Here is a 27,180-nt window from a genome sequence, read left to right on the forward strand (position 1 = left end):
TTAAGTATTGTAGCAACTCTAGATTCTGTGTGTTTTGGGGTTTTTTTTGTGTGTGTGGTATGTTTGTTTAGTGATTTGCCTGGAGGAATTCTGTGGAGTTTATACTCCACTCACTTTCCCCCTCCCCTCCCCTCATGTATGACCACTGATAACTCTGCTCTGTTATGTTTAAGATTGGGTTTCAAGCAATCACCCGAGTCAGCATACCTCAGTGGTCAGCCAATGATTGGTCAGAAGTTACACTCAAACACCATGGGCCACTAAAGGCTTCCTTCCACCCTTTGCTGATAAATCTGTGTGTGGCCTGGGGGAATGCATTCAAAGTTCAAAGTTTCCAAGTCTATTCTAGATATTATCTTCTGTGTTTGCAAGGCCCCACATCCAGCTGGGGACAAGTACTTTGCTTTAGCCCTCTTAGGTGCACGCAGCCTTATCCCTGAGCACAGACTTCTGGACCACCAGGGATAAAGTAGGCTGTCTCATTGCCAAGATCTCCTGTTAAATTCCTGGCTGGTCTATCTGCCAGTCTATTACTAAATGCAATCACTATTGAGACCTCAGGCTAGCCGCAATGTCAGCCACAATGACATATGGGGTACTCCACTCCAAATAAAGTTAGATTCCCTCCAATGGCCCTGGTAGAACTGTGCCACAGAGCCAGGGGAAGGGGAGTTGTGATGGGAACAGCCCCAGGCAAAAATCTATCCGTCTTTACATTTTTTTTTGACAAGTTTGTTCAGTTTTATCATTGCATTTTAGGGAGAGGAGTTGCTGAGCTCTTTACTTGGCCATTCTGGAAGTCCTGCTCCTTAAACCACACAAGTTGTACAAGTAATTATACAAATTCATCCAGCTCTTAGGGGAAGGTGAGACCTTCCTCAGCATGTGAAATCCCCAGGATAACATCATGTTGGCTGAACGTCAACTTCAGCCTGGAAACTAACTGGACCTGCAGGATGAAGTCCTTTTTTTGTTTGTTTGTTTGTTTGTTTGTTTTAGCAGAGTACCTGAATGAGTGGTCCTCTGTACTTGTTTCTATTACTTATTCCTTACCCTGGCTTTTTCAATAACATTTATGGATCATATATAGTCCATGAAAAAGAGTTCAGTGGGCAAATGTTTACACTGAACAAAATCAAAATGAGTTAACATGAGGACTTCTAAGAGCCTTTAACATGCTGTTTCTTGAGATTTTTTAAGAAAAAGAAATTCTATGTAGTGTTTCTGAAGGTTATTGTGACCGCCACTTCTTTCCGCCAAAAAGCATTTCACAGGATTAATGATGTGCGTTTGGTCTACTTGACTTGAGCTTTTCAGCCTGGATCAGAAATACTGAGATGTTAAGGGAAGAGGTATCTGTTGACAACTGCGCTAGCTATATATATGCATCAACCTTCCAGACGTGGGAGCAGTGGTAGTAGAAATGAATGGAGGGAATTCCTCAGGAGGTCAATTCTGGCAGACAATCAAACTCTCTAATACAGCTGCCCTTCCTCACCAGGAGCATTTCATTGGTGACCTTCCAAGTTTCTGGGTTCTATTTCTATTAAGGAGGACTTACCAGGTGCCAGACATTAAGTCAGACTCTTGGAAAATAAAGATAAAAGATGGTGTCTGCCCTCACAGAGTACAGTTAAAGGTGAGATAGAGAAAACAGTTACAGTCAAGTGTCAGAGGAGGTGACAGTGTAGGTACCCATGAGGTGCTATTGTATGACCAAGGGCACAGTTAACCTGGCCCAAAGGGTTAAAGAACACCTGACAGAGGCCGTGATGTCCAGGCTAGTTCTTGAAGGTCAAGAAAGCTTAGCCAGGAAGAAAGAGGGAAAGAGCATGTATAAAGGCAGAGAAGCTGCAGAAAGTGTGGTATATTCAGGAAACTCCAAGTAGCTTGCATAGCTTGAGTATGGGTATAAAAGAGACCAAACAGCTACGAAGGGAGCAAAATATGAAGGACCTTGTGTGGCAGGCTAGGGAATTTGGATCTTATTCCCAAGATGAAGGGAGATTTTTAAAAAATTGACTTTGGAGCCCTGGCTGGGGTAGCTCAGTGGATTGAGCACTGGCCTATGAACCAAATGGTCATCAGTTTGATTCCCAGTCAAGGCACATGCCTGGGTTGTGGGCAGGGTCCCCAGGAGGGGATGTGCTGGAGACAACCGCACATTGATGTTTCTCTACCTCTCTTTCTCCCTCCCTTCCCCTCTAAAAATAATCTTTAAAAAAATTGACTTTGGAGAGGAAAGGGGAAAAAGAGATAAGGAGAGGGAGAGACAGAAACATCAATTTATTGTTCCATTATTTATGCATTCACTGTTGTTTCTTGTATGTGCCCTGACGGGGATGGAACCAGCAACCTTGGTATATCAGTATGCTCTGACCAACTGAACTGAGCTACCTGGCCAGGGTAATGAACTGGAGATTATTAAAGCTGTTGAATTTTAGAACCAGATTTATGTTATGAGAGGCCCCTCTGGCAGCAGTGTAGAAAATATTGTGGAAGTAGAACTTCAGAAAATTCCCAGAGGTCAGCAAGAATGCAAGGGCCTAAATGAGGGAAGTCATGAATGGAGAGGAGAGGGCAAGTCAAAGTTTAAACTGACAGGACTGAATGAACCAAGATGTTTAGGTGTTCCCCTTGAACAGTCCCAGGCAATGGCAGCGCCACATCTTAATATAAGGAATACAGGACAAGGGGCAGGGTGTTTGGAAGGAGATAATGTATTCAGGTTTGCACTTGTTCTGTTTGAAATTCTGCTAAAACATGTGAAATATGTTCAGATGGCTGGAACTCGGCAATGAGAAATACAGATTTGACAGCTATCAGAACAAAAGTTATAGGTGAAGCCGCAGGTGTGGGTTGAGACTGGGCAAGGAGTGAGTCGGCAGAGAAGGAATCTGAGACAAAACCCCTGGGGAACTAATATCTCCCTCTTCCAAATGCCTACAGCATGTCTGTAACTCATATGGAATTTGCCACATGCTGCAATAAACATTTAGAACTCAGTGCCTATTGTGTACGAAAAGTATCATGCTAGATATAAGGGTACAAAAAAAAGGAATAAAAGAAGGTTCTTTCATCCAAGACTAGGATCTAGTTGTGGAGAATGAATTAGACTCAACTATTATGCAAAAGGAAATAAGCACTACAAATGTGCTAAATGCAGAAGAGGCAATTAATTCACTGAGAGAGAACAGGTTGCAGGAGGGGAGGGGAACATTTGAGTTGGGCTTTGAAAAAGAAGTGAATTTTTGCAAGCAGGGTAGGGGGAAGGTGGCAAGTAGTTTAAGGCTGGAAATTAACACACAATGATCACAACAGAATGTAGGAAGTGACAGAGGGAGAGAGGATGGAAAGGTGGCTTGAGGACAGGATCCAGGGAATCCTGCTGAGGCTTTTCAGGAGTTCATTTGAAAGGAAGCCCGAGCTGGCACATAGGCCTATGTGTACCCAAGTGCTTGTGATGTGGCAGATAGATTCTAGTGTATTTCCTAATTTCAGGTATACCTTTGAGAACAATGAATCAAAACTGCTGAAGGAAATCTACAAATTACCAAACTAAGGTTTGAGGCTTGTAAATGCTCTCTCTCAATTCTATATTTCCATTCTGCAAAACTCCGTGTTAGTAGAACTTTAATTACTTGGCTTCATTATAAAATTTCCATTGCATGTAAGTGTAAATAATTTCACTTTAATATTTTCATTTGCATCTCTGGCTGAAAGCATCAGTAGAAATCACATTTCTGTGGCATTTGTTGGCACACTGAAGGAAAACAAAATGGATACTGCTAATCAAGTCACGAGTGACTTTGAAACTGATGGATTATATAAAGATAGCAAATAATAAGAGATAAAGAAGTATATTTTAAAGATGAAAAATATTTTATTTAAACTTTTCTTCATAAACACTTTTAACATTTTTTTCAATTTAAAAACAGAATGGATAGCATAAACATGTTTGAATAGATTATATTCACGGCTTGGGAAAAATTACCTGACAAAAATGTAAAGGCTTTCAAAACAGGTATAAAAGGCAAACCTTAAATTATTCTAAGATTTTTAAATCGGCCCTAGGATTAATTTGACTATCGGCCCAAAATGTACCTAAATGTCAAAATATTTTTCTAATAAACAAAGTATGCCCAAGAGGTATAGGGCATATACAAGTTAGGTAGAAAATAACCTCTCCGATCACCTCACTGGAACACTCCTTCCGAAAGCAAACTCTTAATCCTTACTGATATACTGATTAATAAGGTTTTTAATGTAATTGTTCCCAAAGATGTAAAAAAAAAAAAATCCAAGAATGTTAAGGGGGAACAAATAAAGCTGATGGGATTCTCTCGGTGTTACTCATGTAACTGTGAAGCTATACTGGTATACTGAAAGGATATGACTTCCATGAGTGTTTACCTGTTCCTGTCTATGTCTGCTGAATATCTGACTTTATAAACTCTTGATAAACTAGTTTTTCAGGACTTTTGCTTTTAAGATAAATCTCTTTTTAGAAGATATTTATTCCCAAACCAACTCTAATCCAATCGAACAAATGTATGATCCCTAAAAATGTTCTGAGTACAAAAAAAAATCAAAAATGTGTAATAGGCAAACAAGAAAAATGGCACTAGCAGTTTCACTGCTATATAGCCCTCAATTATACCTAATTTCACTATTATCTATGTTGTGTTTCACTTCAATCTAAAACTTTAAATTATGTGTTCTCAAAAGAGCTAGTCTTTTTTGAGAGATAGCTTATAAACTGAAATAACGATTTATATTATAAACTGAAATGTTATGACCTACAACCACATATACATATATAAAAATAGTCCCACTGAACGTTTGACATGTTTAGATAATGCAGCTCAAATAATTTGTTATAAAATATTTTAAAGCTTAGTTTCTTGTAATTAAGACAAAACTCTCCATTTTAACCACTTCTCCCCATACAAATGTGTGTCCTTTACTATGACTCGAGCAGGCTTCCCAGAATGAGGTGTCCAAAGGTGCTGCTTTAGAAAAGGTAAGTGAAGGGCTCAGTCAATATTTCACAAATTATAGTAACACTCACACAGAGCAGAGTAATGAGGACACAGAGAAAGCTGTCTCAAGAAAAGCTAATAATTCTATTACTTAAGATTTGCTTTTAAAAAACCAGTAGTATTTCTTCCAATACAAAACCTTCAATGAGACAATCTTGAGTTTTATGAAAAGGTTGTAGTGCAAGAATTTTCTTTAAGCAGATTAAAGTCAAAACTTAGGTCAAAGACATGGGAGAGAACAAACATTTCTAATTAAGATGCAACTAATGAAGACCAGCTAAATTTTGTAGTCTGGCATTTAAAATGTAAAGTGAAAATTAACACAAAGATTACAACGGTTGCACTGAATAGTTTCAAATCTCTTACTGAATTTTTAAGAACTACTATCTTGAACACATACAATGTATATAAACAAAAATGGTTCCAAATGAAGCACACAAAAAATAAACTTGAAAAAAATCTATGAAAAATTTTTCATAGTTTAGTATAACAAAAATAAATCTCTTTCAGCAATTACACCATAACTTGAAAAGGGAATGTAAGTTATTATGGATTTAAAAGAACCTAAATTAGCGCTACATATAAACAGAAGAATTTTCTCATACATTCATAAAGAACCCAAGCGACAGCAACTATTCTTAAAGCTCAAAACTGATTACAGCTAACATCAGGTCAGACATGAACTAAGTGTGAAGCTGAACCCAGAGTTAGTTCAAGTTAAGAATTCACAAATTTTCCAAAACATGAATTTTGACCTTGGCCTCTGTCTTTAGAATGGAAGACCAAGAATATCAATTGTTTGCCCAAATCTTACCTTAACTAGGGCTATGAAGTCATATCTAAGCAATTAAAGAGAACCACCACTGGAGTGTAAAAGCCTGATGAAGGGTACCCTGTCTCGGTCTTTGCCAGCAAAAGAAAACGAGGAAAATAATGAAGACATTATTGTTATTTTCTTTAAAGCAAGACAGCAGACACACAAAAGCTAAACCACCTAATATATTCGAAAAAGAATTAAATGACTAAGTTAAGCCTACTTTTCAAAAGTAAAATGATTAGAAATGATTTTTTAAATGTAGAAAAAAGACTTTTACCCAGATTGCCATGGGAAATGATATCGAGTTTCATTATTAAAAACAGAAAAGTAAATGACAGAACCATTTAACACAAATTTAAGTCTCATATACAAATGAACACTAATTTGACTTCTAAAACAATGCCATTGTTTTTCTTTTTCAAAAACTACTTGTGTATCTGATTGTTTCTTAAACCCAAATGCCTCCAGTTTTGGAGTTTTAAAACCAGGGTGTTTTTTTAATAGTTGTCTCATTTAACTGCAAAGAAAAAAAAAGTCTTCACATTTCCATGACTTCACTCTTCTATCTTATGTTCAGTGGTGGCAGCAGCAAAAAAAAAAAAAAAGAAAAGAAAAAGAAAAAAAGAAAAGAAAAGAAAAAAGTGAAACTAGAAAATTTATACAATAGCCATACAGAAGGCATTGCAATATTGCACCAATATCCTAAGATCTGGCAAGTTTTGCCAGTGTAGATCTAGTCTGTATTAGCTATAGACTCTACTCAGGAAAAAATGGCATCAACTTGAATGGACCATTTCCTGGTTATTCTTGCTTAACTTTGTCAACTATATGCTTTTCCTTTGAGTTGAAAGGTGCGGCTAATCCTAAAACACTTAGTACAAATGCTTTTAATAAACAGTTATTCTCCATCCATTCTCAACATTGAGGTTACTGTCCTTCATGCTAGTAGCCTTCAGTAAATAAAACAAAAGCTGAGGGCTTACACCCCCAGTGCCACTAAGTCTTTTTGTACTAAATAAACAAGTAGATATGACCAGTCAGATTATAATTCTATTCCTTACCTCTAAGTCAAAACTGAGCTCAAATTGTCCACAAGTTGCTACTTTCCATTCAGTAACAGATGCAGCAGCCTTATTAAATGTAAAGAATGGAAGTTGCACTTACTTTTAAGGGGCCTTTATTTAGCAGTCTGGCATTACCTAAATTCTCTTTAAAAAGTGCTTGCACGCTGCAGGGCCAGGGCTTGTCATATAGCACTCCAATTCTTACTAAAAACAGGGTAACGTTAAACAAACTGCAAAAAAAAAACATGTTCAAAAAGAAGACATACATCGATAAAGAACACTAACACTTACTTTTGAAAGTAAAATATAAAATATTACTTTTCGTAGGTCCATATGTTTCAGGAATATAAGGAGTTCAAATTATTACTGAATCAGTATGGACTGAAGATAGGCTACTTTGACATCAAATGAGGACTCCAGTTATTTTAACTTTCTAAAAATGTTAATACATGAAAAGACATTACATCTAAAATCCAACAAGTATGGCAAACCGTGTGTGCAAGTGCACTAGCTTAAAAATATAGAATCCTAACCACGCATAAAAGAGGATGTGCCTTATATATTCATAAGATGTATGCACGTATGGATACGCTTTCACTAACACAATGCAGGTAAGAGAAGGCAGCTTAGAAATAGTGTTTTGAATATAAAAAGTTAACTTTGTAGAAAATTTATATTTTTGCATTTTCAGCAAAAAGCCATGCAAAAAGGGCAAGAGTTTTAAACTTAAACAGTAAAACCAAAAGGTCTAACGGACTGAAATAAATGTTCAGAAAGATTTCAGATCGAGATAGGAACTGAAATTACATCAAGTGACACTTATCAGGTCTTCTCTTAGAAGATGCATGACTCCTACACTGACATCTGAGAGAAATGTTTAAAGCATACAATCAGCTTCCCAGATAAGTGGATCATTCTATTAAACTGCTTCAGGAAGTAGTTTCAAGAGCTAGTGCTTCGAACTAACTTATTGCATGAGTTTGAGGCCACTAAAAAGAAAACAAAGTATGCTAGCACAGAATGAAAACTTTTTACACTATTAGACCAATGGCTTTGATAGTAAAACTGGTGAGGTTTTTCTTTATGCTGTTAATTAACTACTCTGTCACAAACAAATTTTTTGTTTGGCTTTGAAGCAAGAAAGATGTCATTAGTTGCAGCGTCTGACCTCGTCCAGTATATATTCTGGAAAATGCAGGTTGCATACTTGTAAACCATCCAGCTTGCAGGGCATCCGTGGGTACTCATCTTCCTTCCACTTGTTTTCTTCTGGATCGAAAGTGAGAATGGAATCGCTGTAATGACCATTGTAGCAAAGGCCTCCGAGAACCATTATTTGTTTGTCCAGCACAGTCACTCCATGGCCACTTCTACCAATCGGCATGGATGCCAAGATGGTCCACTGATCAGTCTCTGGGTTGTACACTTCTGTGGAAGGGCAGCCCTGAGATTCAAAAGAGGCCCTCAAGATCACACAGACACCACCGAAGACATAAAGCTTGCCATTGTAAGAAATCATCTTGTGAAAGCATCTTGCGTAATTCATTTTGCTCTTATTCTCCCAGCAGTTGGTAACAACTTGGGTTCTTCTGGTCCGTTGTTCTATGGTCCCTTCTTTACTGGGGTCAAAAACGCACACTTGTTTGGAGGTGGATGATGAGGTGATTCCACCAGTGATATACAACTTGTTATTGAGCACTGTCCCCTCATGTCCATATTTGTTAACTGGATAAGGATCCACAAATTCCCATTTGTCATTGGTGATATCATATCTCTCTGTTGAGTAGAAAGTCTCATCTCTGGTTCTGCCTGCTACAGCGTAAATAAACTTCCCAATAACACCAACTGCAAATTCTGAACGTGGTACAGACATGTCTGCCATTCGGAGCCAAGAGTTGTGTCTTGGGTCATATCTGAACACTTTGGAGGAAGCATGGAATTCGCCATCTGGGCCCAATTCTTCACCACCCAACAAAAACACAAAGTTATTGACAATAGCAAGGCAGTCCGGCCGCAGAGGTACTTGGGGGCCCTCTAGTTCCCACCAGACTCTTGGTTTCTTTAAGAGAAGTATTTTACTGTTAACCATGCTATGTCCAATCATTCCTCGGAATACTGTAGTTTGAGGTTTGGCAGAGCGGATGCGGCTTGATTTCATGTCCAACAAAGGCTGCTGGTGAATGTTCTGAAAGTAATTCAATGCTTGGTCAACTTCATAGCGCAGCTGTCGAGAGTATCTATAAAATTCTGATGTCTTAACCTAAGAAAAAAGTAAAAGAATTTAACTAAAAGAAAGAACATCAATGGCAAATAAAACATCAAAGCCCACTAAGATGGTTAGTGTTAAGATTTCAGACTTACTTTACTAAAATTGCTTTTCCTGTTAAGATCACAAACTTTTTAAAAAGCTTTTATCACATTTCCTTTTGCAATCTAGATTTATAATAACCTATGCACATTTCCAAGGTTTTTACAGTAAACAAGTTACTTTCCTAGCACAAGCTAAATTCCTCTAACAAAATGTATTAATCACCTATTATTATGCCAGGCCCTGGTGGTGGCTAGAGGAACAAATAGAGGTTTCACAGCAGAGAAAAACATGCCCATGGTTTTCTTAACCACAAGGAACAGTGTAAGCACAACCATAGCTAAATAATTTGGAGAATTAAGTTAGTGAGTTAGTAAAAATGTAAATATACATAAAATTCTCAGTAGGTTTTTCACGTAAAGACTTGGTCTGGTATCATCAACTACTATGGCAATAATTCAGTTGACAAGAAAAGGTAAATTTTTTTCACTTTATTTTTGGAGCTAGAACTACCTAATTAAGATGATCACTGAGATCTTATGAAGCATACTTTAAGTACTGTGCTAATGCTATAGGGAGGTAAAAAATAAGCATGAGATGTGGTCTGTTTCTTCAGAGAACTTAGAAAATATTTGGGGAAATGAAAACATACATATTTACCAATAAGTAAATGAGGCAGCTGACATTAGGTATGGAGCAGTACAGTGCATCTGTGAGTGCTGGCCCAAACATTTCAAACTGGCCCAAAACAACCAAGTGGGTACTTTGTGAAAGAGGTAAGAAACTGAAGAACAAGCAAAAAGAAGCCTGCATCATATTTATAAAAAGAAGAGAGTCTTGCCATTTTATTTATTTTTCAAATTCTAAGAGAGTTTGTTTAGAAAGTTACAGAGGTAGTGAAAGTGAGCCATAGAAAAAAAATGGCCTAAGGAAACAAGTTAGAGGCAAAAGAAGGGACCTTGGAGCTCAGGAAAGAGAAACACAAAAGTAAGATGCTTGGGGAGAGGAAGGGGAGAAGGGAAAGGCAAGGGGCATGCTCCTGAGAGGGAGAGCACTCAGAACTTGCCATTTTAATCATATCTCCTGCCTTGCCTGGTGTGGCTCAGTGGACTGAGCACAGGCCTGCAAACCAACAGGTCGCCAGTTCAATTCCCAGTCAGGGTACATGCATGGGTTGCAAGCCAGGTCCCTGGTTGGGAGCAGGCGAGAGAAAACCAATCAATGTTTTTCTCCCTCTCTGTCTCTCTCCCTTCCCCTTTCTCTAAAAAATAAAAATCTTTTAAAAAACATGATTAATAACATTACAAGTAGAAGGAAGCTTTAGAGAAAGCAACCGTGTTGTTTGGAGATCAAGAAAGGAAGGAGGGAAAATGATGCACATATTGGATAGGCAGATTTCAAGTTTTTCAAAGAAAAATTAGGATCAATTCCAAAATCAGAAACTATGTGAAGGCTCTCAAAAGCATTGCTGACTGCATAATTGCAAAACATACTGATGAGGGGAAGAGAAGGGAAAGTGTCTAAAAAATCTGATGTGCTGCACAGAGAGCTTTCTGGAATTTAGATGTTAAAAAAACCACTTAAAACAGATGGTGAAAAAAAAACAGGCACATAAAACAAGTATTAGTGGAATGGAGCTCTAAGAATATTGTGAACAAGGCTAAAGCCTCTGAATGAACTGTGACTTTACAAAGTACCAGGTACTGAATAGACAGCATTTTAGAGGTTAAAGTAAGAAAAAAGTAGAAGAAAAAATGAAGTCTCCCCTGGATGGGGTAGTTCATGTAATATTAACAAAGACAAACAGCCTTACTCCTATTTTATTTCCATTCTCAGCTAAGAATGTTTTATTCTTTCCAATCTGAAGATCAAATACTGTGACTAAGAAGAAACTTAAATCCAAGATGGCTGAGAAAAAAAGAGAAAGAACAGCTAGATATCCTGAGTTCAAGTCATTTGATCTCACAAATCACATCCTGGGATCCTGAGAGGCTTCACAGATAAGGCTGCTTAATTGCTGTCTGTAATCTGTGTGGAATCGTGAAGAATGGGCAAGGACTAGAAACCAGACAGATTTCTCAACTACAGACTGGTTAGCTTGAGGCTGATCCTGGATTGTTAAAAAAATTAGTTAGCACATGCAAATAAGAAAGTGCTACACACTAGCAGATAGCACACTCACCAGGCAATTCCAAGACTGACCGTTTCCAATTAAATTTTTGACTGTGTAACAGCACTTGTAGAGAATAAGAGAACCTATGACTTCAGCGAAGTAACCAACAAAATCTAATGGGAAACACTGAAGACCCATGAATCACATAAAACTACAGTAATAATTGTGTGAATGCATTTGAGGGGTAGGGTGAAGTGGTGATAAGTCCACAACTTTTATCAGATATTCCAGGGATCCACAAACTACACAGTTTTAACGGACTCTGTCCTCAACATGAACTAATAGTATGTGATATGATAGCCTTAAGAGTTAATAAAATCAGGATGGAATTAAAAGAATAGACAATCCCATACTCTCCATTAGGGTTAAACCACAACTAAGACAGTGTTCAGCTCCATCACTACACTTTAGACATGGACAAAACAGACCATGTCTCAAGAATATGGCAACTGTTTAGAACCAATTAGGTAGAAATTAGAAGAAAGATTTTAGGCCAGTACAAAAAAAAAAGCTTTGTAATTAGAACTGTCAAGAAGATAACAGATGTTCATTGCACTATTATCTGTAAGAGCACAAAAACTGGGAACAACTCAAATATCAGTAAGGCATCGGTTGAATAAACTCTGATATAGATCATATGCAGTAGTCATTAAAAAGAATGGTTAATCCAAGATGGAGACATAGGTAGACACACTGTGCCTGCTTACACAACCAAAAGAAGGACAACAATTTAAAAACAAAAACAACCAGAACTGACAAAATCAAACTATATGGAAGTTCAACAACCAAGGAGTTAAAGACACATCATCCAGACAGGTAGAAGGGGTGGAGACGGACAGCCAGGCAGAGAGGACTTACAGCAAGTTGGCAGCTGGCAGACCCAGGAGGCTGAGGCTGGTGGAGTGGGCAGTCCCATATCCCTATGCAGATAAACTGGGAGGAACAACTGGGGAGCAAAACAGGCCATGCAACCCAGGGCTCCAGTGCAGAGAAATGAAGCCTCAAACCACTGACTGAAGACACTGGTGGGGGTCGAGGCGGCAGCAGGAGAAACTCCCAGCCTCACATGAGAGTTCGTTGGAGAGATCCACAGGGTCCTAGAACATACACAAGCCCACCCACATGGGAATCAGCACCAGAAGGGCCCACTTTGCTTGTGGGAAGTGGGGGAAGTGACTGAAATCTCACAGAGAGCACAGCAAGTGCCACTGTTCCCTCTCAACCCCTCCCCCACATACAGCATCACAGCATCACAGTGCAGCAACATGGGTTGCCCCGCCCTGGTGAACACCTAATGCTCTGCCCCTTACTACGTAACAGGTGTGTGAAGACAAAAAAAATGGCCCAAATGAAAGAACAGATCAAAGCCCCCCAAAAATACAGCTAAGCAATGAAGAGCTAGTCAACCTATCAGATGCACAGTTCAAAACACTGGTAATCAGGATGCTCACAGAATTGGCTGAATTTGGTCACAAATTAGATGAAAAAAAAATGAAGGCTATGCTAAGTGAAATAAAGGAAAATACAGGGAACCAATAGTGATGGGAAGGAAACTGGACTCAAATCAACGGTGTGCACCAGAAGGAAGAAACATCCACCCAGAAAAGAATGAAGAAACAAGAATTCAAAAAAATGAGGAGAGGCTTAGGAATCTCCAGGACATCTATAAATGTTCCAACATCCAAATTATAGGGGTGCCAGAAGGAGAAGAGGAAGAGCAAGAAATTGAAAACTTATTTGAATAAATAATAAAGGAGAATTTCCCAATCTGGCAAATAAAATAGACTTCCAGGAAGTACAGGAAGCTCAGAGAGTCCCAGAGAAGTTGGACCCCAAGGAGGAAAACACCAAGGAACATCATAATTACATTAGCCAAGATTAAAAATAGGGAGAGAATCTTAGAAGTAGCAAGAGAAAAGGGGACAGTTACCTACAAAGGAGTTCCCATAAGACTGTCAGCTGATTTCTCAAAAGAAACCTTGCAGGCAAGAAGGGGCTGGAAAGAAGTATTCCAAGTCATGAAAGGCAAGGAGCTACATCTAAGATTGCTCTATCCAGCAAAGCTTTCATTTAGAATGGAAGGGCAGATGAAGTGCTTCCTAGAGAAGGTCAAGTTAAAGGAGTTCATCATCACCAAGCCCTTAGTATATGAAATGTTAAAGGGATTTATCTAAGAGAAAGAAGATAAAAAATATGAACAGTAAAATGACAGCAAACTCAGTTACTAACAACCACACCTAAAACAAAAACACAAGCAAATAAGCAAACAACTAGAACTGGAACAGAACCACAGAAATGGAGATCACATGGAGGGTTATCAACGGGGGAGTGGGAGGAAGAGAGGGGGAAAAGGTACAGAGAATAAGCAGCATAAATGATAGGTAGAAAATAGACAGGGGGAGGGTAAGAATAGTAGAAGGGTAAGAATGTAGAAGCCAAACAACTTATATGTATGACCCTTATGAACTTATATGTATGACCCATATGAACTTATATGTAGTTCATGGACATGAACTAAAGGAGGGGGTGTGCAGGGCAGAGGGGAGTGAAGGGGAAAATGGGACAACTGTAATAGCATAATCAATAAAATATTTTTAAAAATGGTTAATCCATATGCACTAACATTCAAAATTTGAAATGACAAAAACAGAAAAGTATATAGAACATTCTTAAAAAAATAAAAATGAACTGCTTATACAATCAGTAGTATATGCAGGAGAAAGCATGTATAATGGATAACATACATCAGTGAGCTTCTGTCTGTATTTAGCTTTTTTATAGGGATTACAGTAAAATAAAAAAGTATGGGTATCTATTTTTCCAAGTCAGGAACTGTCTACCTCCAGAGTCAGTGAACACCCTGCCACTGGAGGTAGTCTAAGTGTGACTACCTATCAGGAGCACTGGGGAGGGATTCCAGTGTCTCACAAGGTCTAGGAGAATGGCCTGTAATAGCCTTCCCCCTTCCAACCCCTGGCTCTTGCAGGTCACATCAAACTGGGCCAGTTTAACTGCCAGTTTAACAGTCATTTTCCTGTCTTTCATTTTTCACCCAATCTTCTGGTCCCTTTGTCCTCTTCTCCATTCATTTGATTTACTCCCTTGGAACTTGGGTTCCAAAGGGTTTCCAAGGTTCACTTCAACCCCATGTTCAAGTTCAAATCAAAGCTACATGTCTGTATCCGGTCTGCTCTACCTCTAAGTCCATGACAGTGGAAGTTGTGCCATTTGAGATAACCAGTTATAACATGAAAGATCTTCTAACCAAAAAAATTGAGCTACTTCTCCCTGCCAAGGTCAGAAGTTCTAGATCTACCTTGCCCTCTTCCCAAAACTAGGTATATCATTGCAAATTTCCTCTAAAACCATACAATATCAAAAAGCGTAACTTCATTCATTATAGAAACATAGAATACTTCTCTGATAATTCTGCACAAAGTAATTACAAATATACTCTGCTTCAAAACAAAAGGTGGAGGGCTGAAAACTTTGTGTGTGAATAAAATAATTTAAAATGCATTAATAAACAGAGCTATCCAAAAAGAAATGTGTGGCTCACCTTTTCAGAGGAAGCATTTCTGCCACAATTCACTCCTGTAACAGTTAAACTATCTGTGTATCAGGTGCTCTCAAAAGATATGGAAAGAATGACATTTATTTCATGTTCTGAACTACTTTTCTTATCCTTTCATGTCATTAAAAAAGCCGTCTTGCTTAAAACTTGGAAAGCCTATATTCATCACTTTTCTTGCTTCAATACCTTAAAATTGTAAGTATTTTGTCTTATTCTGGATACAAAATGAAAGCATATATTACCTCTTAAAAACAGTAATCTGAAAATTTTAAATTGGCCATCTCCTCCTTTAATCTTTTAGTCTCATGTAATTGTGTGCATGCACATATGCATGTAAAGACAAAATGTGAGAAAGTATTAATTTTGAATGTGGGTCCTATGAATACATATTAAGTCAAAGAAATAATAGCCATTACCATTGAACAAAAATTCCATGTTTCTCCCTTCACTGTCAAAATGTTACATGATCCAGCTGTGGCCAGGTGGTTCAGTTGATTGACTGTCATCCTGTACACCAAAAGGTGGCAGATTCGATCCCTGGTCAGGGTATATACCTAAGGTTATGGGTTTGATCCCTGGTTGGGGTACATATGAGAAGCAACCAACCGATGTTTTTCACTCACATCAATGTCTTTCTCCCTCCCCTTCCTCTCTCTCTAAATCAATAAACATAACCTCAGGTGTGAATTATTTTTGAAGTTACATAATCCATTTATTGAAATTTTAACCTTTAAAGGTAATTTCTTCATGCACTCTTAATTTTGAGAGAATTTAAATAGAACTAGCAATATAACTAAAACAGGCATTTCCACACAGCTTACTACTACCTTTGATTAAAAGTCTGATTTTAAAAGTCTACTAACACTGACTACAGTCTAAAATTATTTTATACTTTCAGTCAGCCATTTTAAGGTATTATCAGTTGTTTCACCTTTCAAAATGATTTGTAAATACCCAATATAGTTACACCTTAAACTAAAGAAATAAATGCCTTTTATTAGCTTATCTGTGAGTGAGGGATTCGCAGGGGCAGGAATAATCCATGAACTCAAGATACCAGGACTTAAGCTGTGAACAAGTCTCCAGTTTAAATATTCCTTTTCTGAAATGAGTCAGTTGCTTTAACAGACACCTCTTCGGCACTTCCTACATCCAAAAATGCTAACCCAATTTTTGAACTGTATAAGGTGTCATGTGGAAGACAGAGTCCTGGCTATTGGTTTTATCATCCCTTCTCCATGATCCAATCTTCTCAATAGGAAATATCCAGAAACAAAGCAGTTACTATCATGGGGCTTTAGTGTTATAACAAATGATATCTTTGGGAACTATAGCTACATTTGATACCATTTTGATGGTAAAAACATGGAGCAGTCTTTTGTATGTTGTATTGTGAAAGCATCTACCTGGTATGAGAAGTCTATTTATAAAACCAGGCTCAGAACTGAAGTTTATATTGATCTATGTGAAACAAAAATAATTCACATAATTAAAATGCCTTTAATTAATCCCTTTGTCCTGAAAAACTGAGTTAATTACCAGGGGTGAGGCTATAAAAATATCAGTTCCTGCTAAGCACAAATTCACTCAGTAATACTCTATTGGCAGTCAAATGCCAAATGGCAGAGACAAATTTTAGTAAGGGCTTACCCATCCTCTCTTCTTCTAGTAGGCCAGAGTCTAAAAACTTCAGAAGTCAAGTGACCAAAGCAAATGGGGGCAAAGGAGACCTCTCAGGACAATGTTCTAATAAGAGCTTTAGCACAATTTGGTTAGTCCTATATCCTTTCAACTTTTCTGTAGAGTAAAAAAGTATTTAATTGAAAAATAAATGTGCTTCAGGACTTCCAGCCAAGATGGAGGTGTAGGTAGATACACTTTGTCTTCTCATACAACCGAAAGAAAAAGAAATTTAAAAACAAAAACCACCAGAATTGCCAGAAAACCGAACTATATAGAAGCCTGACAACCAAGGATTTAAAGAAGAAATATTCATCCAGATTGGTAGGAAGGGCAGAGAGGACCAGACAGGCAAGGTGGTGGCTGCCAGACTGGGTGGTCCTACATTTATGAACAGATAAACAGGGAGGAACAACTAGGGAGTGAGACAGACTGTGCAACCCAGGGTTCCAGTGCAAGAAAAGAAAGCTTCAAAACCTCTAGCTGTAAAAATCTATGGGTGTTGCAGCAGGGGGAGAAACTCCCAGCCTCACAGGAGAGTTCATTGGAGAGACCCACAGGGATTAAAACTGAGATTAAAATCAATGATTTGGAGCAGAAGGAAGAAATAAACATTCAACTAGAACAGAATGAAGAAACAAGAACTCAGAAAATGAGGAGAGGCTTAGGAACCTCTGACACAACTTGAAACATTCCAACATCTGAATCACTGGGGTGCCAGAAGGAGAAGAGGAAGAGCAAGAAATTGAAAACTTATTTGAAAGCATAATGGAGAACTTCCCCAATTTGTCAAAGGAAACAGACTTCCAAGAAGTCCAGGAAGCTCAGAGTACCAAAGAAGTTTGGACCCAAGGAAGCACACACCACAGCACATCATAATTATATTACCCAGTATTAAAGATGAGACCATCTTAAAAGCAGCAAAAGAAAAGGGGACAGTTACCTACAAAGGAGTTCCCATAAGACTATCAGCTGATTTCTCAAAAGAAATCTTGCAGGCAAGAAGGGGCTAGAAAGAAGTATTCCAAGTCATGAAAGGCAAGGAGCTACATCTAAGAAGACTATCCAGCAGAGCTATCACTTAGAATTGAAGGGCAGATAAAGTGCTTCCCAGAGAAGGTCAAGTTCAAGGAGTTCGTCATCCCCAAGCCCTTATTATATGAAATGTTAAAGGGACTTATGTAAGAAAAAGAAGATCAAAACTATGAATAGTAAAATGACAACAAACTCACAGCTATCAACAACTGAACCTAAAAATCAAAAACAATCTAAGCAAACAACTAGAATAGGAAGAGAATCACAGAAATGGAGATCACATGGAGGGTTATCAGTGGGGAGGGGGAGAAGAGAGAAGGGTACAAGGAATAAGAAGCATAAATGGTAGGTACAAAATAGACAGGGGGAGGTTAAGAATAGTATAGGAAATGGAGAAGCCAAAGAACTTATATGTACAACCCATGGACATGAAGGGTTACTAAGGAGGGAAATGCTGGTGGGAGGGGGTACAGGGCAGAGGGGAATAAACAGGAAAAAAGGGGACAACTGTAATAGCATAATCAATAAAATACATCTCAAAACAAGAAAGATAAAAAATAAACTTGCTTTAAAAGTCTAATTTCCTTCCAATTTGGGGGCAACAGTAATACAGCATCACTGGAAATTAAAAGTACATAATCCTAAAAGGTAGAAAATAATGTAGTTTTTAAAGATACCTAAGACTACCTTATTAGCTGATTATACTAGTATTTATACAGTACAACTAAGTTTTAGAATTTACAACTTAGGAAGAATTTTTTCCTCCTAAGTTATATCAAACTAACTTCTAAAACATTAAAGCCTAAAATCTTAATATTTTGACTTCTTTCCTGCTCCTAACCTTTTCTCCATTTTTCTGACTTATCTGGATCCTTTTCAATTTAAAAAATATGTTATTTATTTTTAGAGAGGGAAGAGGAAAAAAGAGAGGGAGAGAAACACCAATGCACGAGAGATACACTGATTGGTTGCCTCTCACATGCCCCCCACTGGAGGTCTGGCCTGCAACCCAGGCACGTGCCCTGACTGGAAATCAAACTGACAACTTTTCAGTCCACAGGCCAGTGCCCAGTCCACTGAGCCATGCCAGCCAGGGCTTGATTTCTACTTATCATTTGGCTTATATTTTTTATCTAATTTATTAAAAAGGTTTTCTCATTTTATAAGTCAATATGCCTATTCCCGTTCCATGTCTTCCTTTCCTTTTTACTCCATAGTTAATTTCCAATTCTGTGTTTTTGTTTTCATCTCCCTTTTAGTTAGAAGACAAATAATGAAGTATGCTTAAATTTTTAAACTCCCATTTTCAATAGGTTCTGCTTGCTTAATACACTGAGATCATCTCTTTCCCAGAGGATCTAGCAGCAGTCAACACAGTGGATTACCGGCACTCTTCAGGAACCTGTGAACCTGGAGTAATGCAAGTCAAAGGTAGAATAAGAGCATTCCACATTTATACAAGAAAGGCAGAAGACCTGAAAGGAAAAAAAAACACCTTGGGTGATTATGTTAAAGAACTACAGTTAATTACAATCATCCAAGTCCATGGGGCTGGGTCCGGGTCTGCAAAAAGACTGATGCAGAAAAGGACATTAACTGAGAAAGTATGGTTAACCGACTGACCCGCTTCCAACAGAAAACCTGCTAATCTCTGTGTCTTCACTCCTAGGGGCAAGTGAGCTGACTGGTAACGTAAGCAATTTCAAGTTTATAGATGTATAAGTACTATTAAATATATGAGGAATTTTTTTTTCTGAAGCTCAAGTATTCTTTAGTCAAAGTTGAAAAATGTACCATACTGCATTATTACAAAAATTCACTGGTACAAAACACTTTGCAGCTGATGAGAAGGCAGTAAAAAGTTGATTTTTAAACTCATTACTATATATTATTCTTCCATTACTTTGCAAATTCAGGATTTCAAACTGCAATTTCTTTTTCTAAATTGCCCACAGTACTGGAGGTTCGTGAAGCCTAGGCAACTGTTCCAGAGGAGGACAGGGAACAGGTAGCAGATGTCAAGGAATCTCCATGTGTCTCATTCGCTGCCCATGTACTTCAGGGCATTGGCCTGGCTATGTCTGTAATCAAAAAACGGCTCTTCGGCAGTCTAGATGGCTCTCTTCACAAGCATCCCTATAGTGTGATTGCCCCTTCACCATCGTGACATTTGCGTAGCAGTTTGGACTGACTGATCTGCAAAACGAATTTTGTTACCCTTGCAGGTTGCATCCACAAAATCAACAGAGAAGGCTGCACATGTATTTATCATACATTTTCCCTCCTCTGTCAGCTTCATCTTGAGAAATTCTCTCTCCACAGTACTGAGGTGAATTCATTTGTCTGTGTAGGATCTTTGATGAAAATGCCACAGCCTGCCACATTGGATGGTGCCAGCAATAAATGCTTCTTGGAGCCCCACTGGATACTGCAGTCCTTGCAGGACATGTTCTGGCTGTCCCAGTGGTGAGTAGCTCCACACATCAGAGACACAGGTCAGTGCCACACTCGGGGATGGCCAGGTAGCATGGGCACTGCTCGGTGTTGCACTGCACTTTACAGCAGCAGCCAGGAAAGCGGTTCTGACATTCTGAACTACACTGACAAAACTTCACAAAAACTCTATGCTATCATGCTAAGGCATGAACTGTCACAAGGCTGCTGTGGATGGTACAGGGTTGGTACTTGTAAATGTGGTTAGAGGAGCACTCTTTTTTCAGCTGTTGTCTTTCTGCAGTGTGTAGCCCACAACCTGTGTTTCCTCTTGGAGTGTTGACATCCTCGGTGGGAGCTGGAGCTTTGACACTGGACTCTCTGACCCGAAACTCATATACCTATCTACATATTTTGGTCCCGATTAACCAGGCAATGGTGCAGTTGTAGTAGGTGCCCATGAGGAGAAGGAACATGAAGGCCTCAGCCCCTCCGCTACATGTTCTGGCAGTGGAGGGTAGGGGGGACATGCTCACTGTTTAGCTTCATCTTTATTGGCATTTGACACCGAGATTTCATTTCAGAGGAGCTGGAGGTTTCATCTTTTTTCTCTTCATCATTGTTCTCACCACCTGTTTTGGCCCAGCTTCCCTGTCACTGTCCTGTCCATGTCTTTTGACTCCAGCACATTGATGGTGGGGGGTGCTGGGCTTGCTACTGCTGTTTGGAAGCTGCCCTGTTTTGTGGCCTCCCGGGAGCTTGGCGGGTTGACATCTTGATGTGATAGGCAGTGAGAGTGGCAGTGAACTCCTTTGCTCTCTTCAAATGCTATTAGCACTGGTCCACCAGGTTTGTTGTCCACAGTCATTTCTGTGTTCTGCTTGTAAGCATTGGGTGTTGCATGGAAAGGGTTTAGGAAGCAATCAACACTTGAAACATGTACAGAAGAGCATGTGAGATGAATGCAGGCTCTGATCCCTCCAAACACATTGAACAGACTTAGCATTTGGTCCGTGTATGTTCAGGGTATATTTGGGAGGAAGTGCCCCTGGGGGCTACTGCTCAGTAGGTTCTTTACATTTTTCCTTTGGTTCTTCTGCTGTGCCATTATATGGAAATATTGAGGAAATGGCTTCAAAAATTTTGTCAGAAGGGAACTTCCAAGCTGGGTGGCTTTCTTTATCATCTCAGTCCTCCACCAGATCTGTTCTCTTCAGGCTCAACTCTGTCATCATTGTCATCCGTCATCCTTGTACTGACCAAAAGCATTCACCAAGTCCACAAAGATTTCATCATTTATAAACCCACATTCTCTATCCCCCTCTACACCCCAGCCCCACCTGCGCCACTCTCATGCACTGCCACAGCCTCCAGGGCTCCAGTGTCAGACACTCCCAGACTGAGCACCCTATGTGAGGAATTTTAAACTTCTCAAAAACAACTCAAGCTTATTAGAAATTCAAATCAAATTTCACATTTGAACTCCAAGTTATATGCCTTTTAAAAAATATTTTATTGTCAAACACAGCACTGCTTGTTTCTCTTCTCAAACTATGAAGGTTTGAGGGAAAGTTCTAGTTTGCCTTTAGATTTGTCAGGTTGTAGCTGAAGTCATTAGAAATAAACTTTTTTTTGAATTTTTGGCTAAGCTGCGGTAACACTGCAATTAATGGTTTGGTTGCTAAACAGACATTTTGGATTAATCAAGTGATAGATTAGTCAAAACATGCTACAATGCATAACTGGAGGAATTCCGGAGAGTATACCGCACCTACACTTTACATAGATGCATCCCTTGCCCAGTGAATTTCATTAGCTAGTGGATTGTATTTCAATGAACCAGAATATCGAATCACCCAAGCATGAATTATATTAAGAACAATAAATTTCCTTATGGGTCATAGTCCAGTTAATGGTGTATAAATCAACAATAATGATAGAGAAAATATTTGGAAGATTATCAGTGTTGTGTGAAGACCAGTTCTGAGAGCTAATACATTTGTAGTAAGGTATCCAAGATATTCTTGAATGCTTAATTTGTAATCCTTGAATTCTCTCAGTTTCAGTATGAGTCCAGGACACGATTCCCATTTTAAAATGTAGCTTTTAAGGCCACAAATTTTGCTCCTTTAGTAAAAGACATTTTCCTAGGTGTTAGAAAGCTTTTCTGAAGCATTAATTTTAACTCTGATCCTAGGATTAATTTTCACTGGTAATGGAGTTACATCTTTTTTTTTTAGCAGACTATTAAAATTAGCTCAGTCTTAACTATTCATAAAATAATAAACTTTTATAAAATGCATACGATTTGTTAAATCCAAATATAGTTCCCAGTGAAAGAGAATTAACATTCTTTTCTCATTAAAACATTAGCTTTGCTCTTTAAAAGTTATATAAATCTGCCCTGTCTGGTGTGGCTCAGTGGACTGAGTGCCAGCCTGCAAACCAAAGGGTCACCAGTTTGATTCCTGGTCAGGGCACATTCATGGGTTTTGGGCCAGATTCCCAGTGGGGGGGTCACGTGAGAGGCAAACACACATTGATGCTTCTCTCCTTCTCTTTCTCCTTCCCTTCCCCTCTCTCTAAAAATCAATTTTAAAAATATTTTATTTATTTATGTATTTATTTATTTATATTATTATTATTTTTTAGAGAGGGAAGGGAGGGAGAAAGAGAGAGAGAGAGAAACATCAATGTGCGGTTGCTGGGGGCTGTGGCCTGCAATGCAGGCATGTGCCCTGACTGGGAGTCGAACCTGCAATGCTTTGGTTTGCAGCCCGCGCTCAATCCACTGAGCTACACCAGCCAGGGCAAAAAATCTTTTTAAAAAAGTTACATAAATCTAATTGTGGGGGGGATATGGTGAATTACATTTAACAAATTAGGGAAGGAAATCACATGGGAGTTCTGAATATTGTGAGCTAGGTTATAAAGCAAATTATTTAGAAGAAACCAGAATACAAGTCAACAAAAAAATCAACTGTAAAATCCTACACACGAGCTGAATAAATGTGTTGTTTTTAGCTTTTCAGGATTTAGAATAGATTCTTTTAAAAACTGAAATACTTTTTGATTATGATTAATCCGATTTCTAAGAAGATCAGTGGTACCTTGACTCCTACCTTATGCATATTTATGATACTGAAAGTGCCCTGGGTTCAAAACTATTAAAATGTCACTGTACTCAAAATCAATATATGGCTACTTTAATGAATAATTTAACGCTTTTGCTAAAAAGATGTTCTCTGTACAAAAAAGTATATTATGCATTTTGCCAAATACACATTTACTTCATAAAAAATTTTTTATAAAACTGTCTCTTTAAAAAACAAGACCAAAGAGGGCAAAGTTTAAACTGTATCTCCAAACCAATGAAATTCAGAATGACAAATGTTGAGGCCTACCTCTGTTAACAGAGGCAAAGACCACTGGAACTAGCAAAAATATATGCCACGGATGTTTGCCTAAGTAAAAACTAAAACTGAAGTCTGGTTTTATTTTTTAAAGATCTTATTTATTTATTTTTAGAGAGAGGGGAAGGGAAGGAGAAAGAGAGGGAGAGAAAACATCAATCTGTTTTTTTCTCGCATGCCCCACACCAGGGTCCCAGCTTGCAACCCAGGCATATACCCTGACTGGGAATTGAACCAGTGACTCTTTGGTTCACAGGCCATTGCTCAATCTACTGAGCTACACCAGCCAGGGCTGAAGTCAGGTTTTAAAACTGGGAATCCACTATAGATAAAACAAGATGGAGGCATAGGTAAACACACCTAGCCTCCTCACACAATTATTGCAAAAATTACAGCTTGACTACAAAGCCATTATCATCCAAAATTGTCAGAAAATCGAGCTGCATGGAAGTCCAACAACCAAGGATTTAAAGAAGCCACATTCATCCCTGGCCACTGTGGCTTAGCACTTATTGAGTGCTGGCCTACAAACCAAAGGGTCACAACAGGTTTAACTGCTAGTTAGGGCACATGCCTGGGTTGTGGGCCAGGTCCCCAGTTGGGAGTGTGCAGAGGGGCAACCAATAAATGTTTTGCTCCCTCTCTTTCTCCTGTCTCTCTAAAACTGAAAAATAAATAGAGTTCTCAAAAAAATAAAGAAGCCACATTCATCCAGACAGGTAGGAGGGACAGAGATGCAGAGATATGTAGGGAGGCATGGAGACACAGAACAGGCAATGCCACATCCATGTGTAGTCGATAACAATTGGGAGGAATACCTTAGGAGCAAGGGATACCAGCTCCAGACCAGACCACCCAGCCCAGGGTTCCAGCACCAGGAAGATAAGTCCCCATAATTTCTGGCTATAAAAACCAGTGGGAGTTGGGACAGCTGAAGAAACTGCGGATTCTCAGAAGACACCTCTTAAAGGACCCAAAACTGACTTAGAACTTATGCAGACCCACCCTCTCTGGGATTCAGCACCAGGGGAACAACTGGAAGGGCACAAGTGGCATACAGGGGGAAACGGAAGTGACTGGCAACAGGGCAAGTGCTGGGAGAGAGCTTCCTCCTGGGTAAAACTCCAGAGGCCAAGCAGTGGCACTGTCCCCTCTCTAAGCCCTCCACCTCACAGAGCCACAAAGCAGTGACATGGGTTTCCCCATCCTGGCAATTACCTAAGGCTCTGCCCCCTACAACGTACAAGTGCACTTTTCTACAACAGGCCATGTAACTAAGACAGGGAGTCACAGTAGCTGTACCTAATACACAGAAACACAGGGAGGCTGCCAAAATGAGGAGACAAAGAAAATGGCTCAAATGAAAGAACAGAACAAAACCCCAGAAAAATAACTAAAAAAAATGGAGATAAACAACCTATCAGAGGCAGAGTTCAAAACACTGGTGATCAGGATGTTCAAAGAACTCATTGGGTACTTCAACAGCATAAAAAAGACCCTGGCAGAAATGAAGGTTACATTAAGTGAAATAAAAGTCTACAGGGAACCCACAGTGGAGGGGATGAAGCTGAGAATCAAATCAATGATTTCGAACATAAGGAAGAAAAAACCATTCAATCAGAATAACAAGAAAAAAGAATTAAAAAGACAAAAAGCCCTGACTGGTGTGGCTCACTAGACTGACTGCCAATCTGCAAACCAAAAGGTCGCCGGTTTGATTCCCAGTCAAGGCACATGCCTGTGTTGCCGGCCAGATCCCCAGTTGAGGGCATGTGGGAGGCAGCCGATTAACGTAGCTCTTAAACACTAATGTTTATCTCCCTTTCTTTCCTCCTCCCTTCCCCTCTCTACAAATAAAATCTCCAAACACACACACACACACACACACACACACACACACACACAAAACCAAGAGGCTAAGGAGCCTCAGGGACATCTTCAAACATACCAACATCTGAACCGTGGCGGTGTAAGAAAGAGAAGACGAAGAACAAGAAATGGAAAACTTATTTCAAAAAGTAATGAAAAAAAAAAAAGTCCCTAATTTGGTGAAAGAAACAGACATAAGAGTCCAGGGAGCACAGAGTACCAAACAAGATTGACATAGAGGACCATACCAAGACACATCATAATTAAAATGCCAAAGTTAAAGATAAAGAGAGAATCTTAAAAGAAGAGAAAAGCAGACAGTTACCTACGGAAGACTTTCCATAAGATTTCCAGCTGATTTCTCAAAAGAAACTTTGCAGGCTGGAAGGGACTGGCAAGAAGTATTCAAGTGATGAAAAGCAAGGACCTACAACCTAGATTACTCTATCCAGCAAAGCCATCACTTAGAATGGAAGGGCAGATGAAGTGTTTCCCAGACAAGGTAAAACTAAGGGAGTTGATCATCATCAAGCCATTATTACAGGAAATGTTAAAGGGACTTAATTTAAGAAAAAGATTATCAAAACTATGAACATTAAAAATGTAACAAATTCACAACTATCAACAACTGAATCTAAACAAAACAAAACAAAACTAACCAAACAAGTAGAACAGGAACAGAATCACAGATATGGAGATCATCTGGAGGGTTATCAGTTGGAGGGGGATGGGGAATAGGTACAGGGATTAAGAAGTACAAAATGGTAGGTACAAAATAAGGGGATGTTAAGAACAGTATAAAAAATGGAGATGCCAAAGAACTTATATGCATGACCCATGGACATGAACTAAGGGGGGACTGCTGGAGGGAATAGGGGTATTGGGCAGAAGGGGGCAAAGGAGGAGAAACTGGGACAACTGTAATAGCATAATCAATAAAATATAGTTTAAAAAAAACTCTTACAATACAAAGCTTTAAAAAATTTAAACCTAAAAGAAAAAGGCGCATATCAGTATTACATTTTCCTAAGTTTCAGCAAACAAGATAAAACCACAAATCAAAACTCCCCACACTGTTCCACTCGTAGATTCTCATATTAAAAAAGGACCAGCCCAGATGTAACGTGATTTTATTCCTGTGCCCTTCCTGGCACTGAGCATATATAATGGATATTAAAATGGCCTTCCTTAAAACCTGCAGTGTGCTGGGCATAGGAAAAATAGATGAACCCTATTTTCAAGCTCAAAATACAGAATTTGGGCAAAAGTAGGTTTACAGTTGTTTGTATGGAAATACAATAATTTAATAATAATACAAGAATGAACTCTGTGTTTTGCATACACAACTGTAAACCTACTTTTGCCCCATTCTGTATTATGATGTAAAATAGTCCAAATTCTTACTTCCTAACCAAATTTTCCATTTTAGTTTTGTTTCGGAAGTTTTATTACTAGAGATAAGGTCTCAAATCTACCTAACTTAATGTTTCTCAATATCTAGAAAGCCACAGATTCCTTTGATAAACATTAACTCTCACACACTAAGACAAGAATCACTGCCTACCTTCCCCTCATCTCACCAGTGTTACTAAAATAAAATGGAAAAAGTTCTCTGTGGCCAGGGCCTTATTAAGTTCTCTAAAGAAATTAATTCAAGAAGGGAACCTTAACACTTTCATTTGAATGAGATTCTCAATACCTGGCCAATGGGCAATAACCCCCTCCCATGCTACATATGCAAACAACCCATCAGAAGGTACAACTGATGTTTT

The 27,180-nt window shown here is 38.8% G+C and overlaps 1 protein-coding gene across 6 annotated transcripts in view; it reads right to left on the reverse strand.

The window, feature by feature from the left end:
• Window positions 1–6,694: 6,694 nt before the first annotated feature.
• KLHL15 (kelch like family member 15) overlaps window positions 6,695–27,180 on the reverse strand; it is a 36,343-nt gene continuing 15,857 nt past the window's right edge. For all 6 annotated transcript variants that reach the window (XM_036016960.1, XM_028522203.2, XM_036016962.1 and 3 more), the window contains one exon: window positions 6,695–9,183. In XM_036016960.1, coding sequence (XP_035872853.1) covers window positions 8,074–9,183 — 1,110 coding nt within the window. In that variant the 3' untranslated portion in view covers window positions 6,695–8,073. The remainder of the gene's footprint in view (window positions 9,184–27,180) is intronic.

This window comes from Phyllostomus discolor, chromosome X (assembly GCF_004126475.2).
Source record: "Phyllostomus discolor isolate MPI-MPIP mPhyDis1 chromosome X, mPhyDis1.pri.v3, whole genome shotgun sequence".
In the NCBI taxonomy this organism is placed as follows: Eukaryota; Metazoa; Chordata; class Mammalia; order Chiroptera; family Phyllostomidae; genus Phyllostomus; species Phyllostomus discolor.